The sequence below is a fragment of the Anarrhichthys ocellatus genome, unplaced genomic scaffold (assembly GCF_004355925.1).
Source record: "Anarrhichthys ocellatus isolate YVR2014 unplaced genomic scaffold, GSC_Weel_1.0 scaffold3, whole genome shotgun sequence".
NCBI lineage: Eukaryota > Metazoa > Chordata > Actinopteri > Perciformes > Anarhichadidae > Anarrhichthys > Anarrhichthys ocellatus.
Genome location: NW_022280033.1, coordinates 454,360 through 459,547, shown reverse-complemented (window position 1 = coordinate 459,547; position 5,188 = coordinate 454,360). Strand labels below are relative to the sequence as shown.

The 5,188-nt window shown below is 42.5% G+C and overlaps 1 protein-coding gene across 2 annotated transcripts in view; it reads right to left on the bottom strand.

The window, feature by feature from the left end:
- The window catches only part of wdpcp (WD repeat containing planar cell polarity effector), a 42,762-nt gene that overhangs the window by 4,405 nt on the left and 33,169 nt on the right, over window positions 1-5,188 (bottom strand). The window contains exon 8 of one of the 2 annotated variants that reach the window (XM_031875054.1): window positions 1,217-1,331. In XM_031875054.1, the coding sequence (XP_031730914.1) occupies window positions 1,217-1,331 (115 nt within the window). The remainder of the gene's footprint in view (window positions 1-1,216; window positions 1,332-5,188) is intronic. The other variant, XM_031875064.1, reaches the window with a different exon arrangement.

The window sequence follows — 5,188 nt, the reverse complement described above, 5'->3', positions numbered from 1 at the left end:
GGGGGGGGGGGGGGGGGGGGGGGGGGGGGGGGGGGGGGTTGCAGAGCAGAGAGTCATCAGTGTTACAGTCAAACAGCCATGAAAAGCCTGTGAGGATGAAAAGAACAGAAGTGCCTTTTTTATCTAATGCACACAAATCCCATATAAATACTCCAATATGTTAGTCGGGGTACGACAAGGAATGCCCTCCATCTCTTCCCTCCCACAACAATAGAGACGTGGATGGCTATATTTGTATGAATCTGTGTGTGTGTGTGTGTCTGTGTGTGTGTGTGAGTGAGTCGGGCTGGGACAAAGAGAGAGCAGCTTTCAGTGTGTCTTTAGTCACGCTGTTTCAACACGTCATTTGTGTAGACGAGTGTATTAAACAATCACTCTGAAACAGTGAGTATTTGTCGGCACTCCGGAGAGACTGAACCGTGGTGGAAGAGATGGACGTTTCTTTAAATGTTCAGCGTTGGGACGGCTGGAAAGCGTAAGACCCGGCATTTGAAATGTCGCAGCTGGGTCATTTGGCCACAGACGTTCTCATAGAATTCATATACAGACAATAGTGAACGGAGATGACGAGTAAAAGTGAAACGTCTTACTCGTCTTCAACAACACTTTGGGTGTTATCGTTACATCCTGACAGCAATCAATGAATCAAATGCTTTATGTTCATAATGCTAATTACGGGGAGTGTCTTTGGAGGGAGGCCTGAAGCGCCGACTCTGCGACTTTCTCGCTATATTTCTTTATTAACTTTTATAGCTCGCGCTGCTTTCATTGGAAAAGAGTTGGCACCACTGCGCTGGGTCCTTAGGTTGGAAACCTTTCAAAATCTCAAATTTACATTTATCACAAACACAAAGATAAGTCTTTGCTGCCCGGTTCACCACATCAACTTAAAGAAGACGATGACAGGTCAACGCTAGTGGAAGTTACTGCTGGTTTAAAGAAATAGAGAAATATAACAATAATAACAAAAACACAAAAACAGACACACAGATTGTAGCGAGCTTAAAGGAATACTTCACCCAAACAACCATTTACATTTCACTACTCACCGCGTGTTATTTTAATGCCTCCACGGTGAATCAGCAAATAGTAAACAAGAATTCAAGGTAACACAGGGTGAGTAGTTGATATACAAATGTTCAGTTTGTGTGTGTGAAGTACTCATTTAAAACACACACACACACACACACACACACACACAGTACATGTAACTCACTGTATTGTGGGAGTTTCTGGGTACGAAGGTCCTGATGCACTCTGGTTCCTCTCCGTCTGTCCGTCCCCGAGGCTGGAACCAAACAACACACCATTTCTGCCTCTCAGAGGATCTTCTAGGACAGACACACAGACACACACACACACACACACACACACAAACACACACACACACACACACACACAGGATAAGGATGAGTGAAAGCAGTTTTCATTCACCTGAGAATATAATGAAAGAACCACAGATTTTCTTTTTCTTATTCCACTATTTTCTAAAACTAAAATCAAAAACTTTGATAGTCGGTGAGGGAAACCTGAAGAACAGTAAACAAACACAACACACGAGTAAACAAACACGGGTCGAGTGATGATTTGAATCTCATGGTTATTTAATATTGTGTCGTATGTTTTTGTTTCTTTTACAATTTCTGATAAAAAATGAATCATACATATTCAACTCTAATTCTACTTTTACCGTTTGTCTTGTCCAAGTTTTAATCTTTTGTTGTAGTTCAGATAATTTAAGTCATTTGTGTATTTTATTGAATTTCTGCGACGTAGTGGATTCGATGGGCCTCATTCTCTGCAGTCTTATCCTAAATTTAAGTTGCTGTGCCAAAATAAGCTAAATAATGTAAATAAAACTCAAGCCGTGATGATATGTTGGTGATATCTATTTTAACTCAGATTGATTGAGATTATAAAACTTAACTTGTTTTGTTTCTACTGTATTTTACAACATGTATTCCCCTCGGGGAGTTGAACCCTGGTCTCCAGCTCCGTGTTGATTAGTTTAGCCTTGATTTTTAATTATGTAGAACACCACCACCACCTGGGTATCGTGTGTGTGTGTGTGTGTGTGTACACACTTGCCGTCCGCCTCTACGTAGCATGTTCTGTTTTGTTTACCCGATAAAGATCCTTGAGATCAAAACGTTGGCTTGTTACATTTATTGGCACCTTATTTTGTCAGATTAATGTCTCGTATTTTATTCAGAAAATGTACAATAGATATATTATATGGTTTGCGTGAGTGTGTAGGCTTTCGCTAATTTGGACGTCACACGTCGACATTCACGTTTGTGGTGAAACATGTCACGCCGGTGAAGTTTCTGAATTGAGACGAGGAGTCAAACAGTAACGGAGGTTGTTGGATCGGAGCAACGGAGCTGAGAGAGAGAAAGGACAACACACACAAACAAATGCTGCTTTTTCCTTCAGCACACCGGAGCTAACAGGCTTTCACCATAACGAGAAAGGAGAAAGCGCGAGTAGGTGGAGAAGTGGATCTTCAGATAGAGCTCTTGTCTCTTTGTCCGTCGTTAAAGGGCCTGCAGTCACAGCAGCCTTTGTGAGGGGGAGACACGACGATCAGGCAAAAACAACTTGGCTTCTCCTGCTGGCAAAAAACGCTCCTCCAAAAAGAAAGAAGGGGATCGAGAGGAAGAGAAAGGACGCCTTCCCGCGCACTTGTTCGCCCGCTCTGCCTCTCACAACGCCGTATCTTTCCAAATCAACACACATGTCAGCCAGACAGCTATAAGCGATTTCCAACGCCGTTATGAAAAGAGAGCATTTCTAAGCTGAGATGTGTGTCCTCTATTGTTTGTTTATGTGTGTGTGTGTGTGTGTGTGTGTGTGTGTGTGTGTGTGTGTGTACACAAGCGAAGGTTGGATCTCTGTTCGAGGTTCACAATGGATGCACATGAATATGAGAAGAAGTGCATAGAAATGTGAGTCTTCTCAGTCCAAGACATCCACCGAGAAGAACCACGAGAGCTGTTGATTCTGTTTTTGTGAACAATAGCATAAGATATGCTCTTCTTTCCAATGATTCTTCTTTCCAATGCAAATCAACTAGTTTCTATGATTTCCTTGAAGTGAGATAGAATGATCCGGGGTGGCGATGGCCTAGATGAGCTGTTTTTACTCCTGCTCCTCAAGGAAAAGCATAACTGGTGGGTTTTTTCTGCGACCACAAACAATTTGACGTTTTTACTCGTGAGTTTTTGTACAAATCAAACAACGTGTTAATTATCGAGCTTTAAAGGTGCCGATAGGTGTGTTTTTGCTAAACTTTGGACAGAGCCAGGCTAGCTGTTTCCCCCTGTTTCCAGTCTTTATGCTAAACTAAGTTAGCCGGTTGCTCAGACACAGCTAGTTGTTTTTTTCTGTGCTACCAGGAAGTTATACCAGGTGTGAAACGGCGTCATATTAAACGGCTCATATGAAAAAGCAGCAGAGCTCCCGGTCCTGAGGACCAGAACTAAAACCCACTGATCTTGAGTTAAAGGAGAAGTTAACAACGCTGGAAACTTTTCTGGAGAGTTAGATGAGAAGATCGTCTCCAACGACTCTCGTGTCTGTAAACTGAAATATGAAGCCACAGCGAGCAGCGCCTAGCTTAGCTTGGCATAAAGACTGGAAACAGGGGGAAACAGCTAGCCTGGCTCTGTACAAGGCTAACAAAATCAGCACCTTTAAAAAGAAAAGTACCAAAACTGACCTGTAAAAACGACAATTCGCTGTTTGTGGTCGACCGTTTCACTTTGCTGACTGACTGGTTGGTTAAATCAGATGAGGAACGAATTCGTCTCTTGCAACTACTACTGTCAAGTTGCCCTTGAGCAAGGCATTAAACCCCTGAACTGCTTCAACAGCACTGTCATCCATCCATGTATTCCTCCATCAATCCATCCTCTGCTAATTATCCTCATCTGGCAGCAGGTTAAGCAAAGACGCCCAAACTTCCACAGTCGTGTCCTCCAACTCTTCCTGGGGGACGACGGTCCAGGTGGGACAGATAATCCCTCCAGTGGGTGCTGGTAACCCTCCTGATCAGACACCTGAATCTCCTCAACGGGCTCCTCTCAATGAGGAGGAGCAGGAGTCTGAACCGCTCACTCTCCCATCTAAGATTGTGCTTCTACAAAGATGCACGGAAATCAAAAACTGTCTATGCATCAATAAAAAGGTTTGGTTTCTCCAACTCCTGTCTGGAGGCAGCAAAGAAACAGTGAAGAAAGAAAGAAACACGTCAACAGGATAGAAGTATAAAAAGAAACACACGATTCAAACGACCTGTTTCAGCTTTAAAGCAGAGGATTGTCAACATTTGTCTTGTGAGGGCTACAAAGAAAAGAACGAATGATACTAGCAATGTTATTATGTAAACAAAGTCCCATAAACCGATGAAGCTGCATTGAAACACAGAAGCATTATCTCAGCCTATTAGCAACCAAAGCAGAGCTGTTGATTGTTGGAACAGTGGAAAGACTAACAAAGAACTTTGTTTTGTTTCTGTCAAGTTAAAATTATTTTTATCGTTGATCATTGAGGTAAAATGTTGTCTGACTGGAGTCTGGTGGCTTTGAGGAGAGCGTATTAATAGTATGTTTTGTATGTTAATAAATCATAACAATTGTTTAATTCTGTTGGTTTTATTTATTATATATTCTTTGCAACATGCGTCACATCTCGCCGGAAAAATGGGCTAAAATGATCGTGTCCACTCAGGTGTCACGTTTCCATCCCTGCGTTTGTGCAAAAAAATCTGCTCGCCACTATTATAATTGCAACACACCTGTACTTAGATTTCCTGGAGTTACGGGTGAATCAGTGAGATCAATCAAGCATCAATATTATCGTCATTAAATATTCATCGTTGTAATAAACTCTGGTGCTGTGGAGGCCTTTCAGTACGACTCTTAACGTACTTGTGAACGACATCTCTACATTTGAAGGGGATGTACAGTCTGGTTTGTGTCAGTGCAGTAGACGTGTGTATTTGCCTCCATAACAAGAGGTTCTTCTCTGTCTGTACAGGGAAACAGCAGGATGTGTCGGGACTCGGAGCAACTTCCACGTTTCTGTTTAATGACCGATTATCACAAACTGTAGGATTCGGTATACGAGCTGCCCTCCAACGTCACACCCAACTGCACACATACAGGACACATATTTACACAAACAC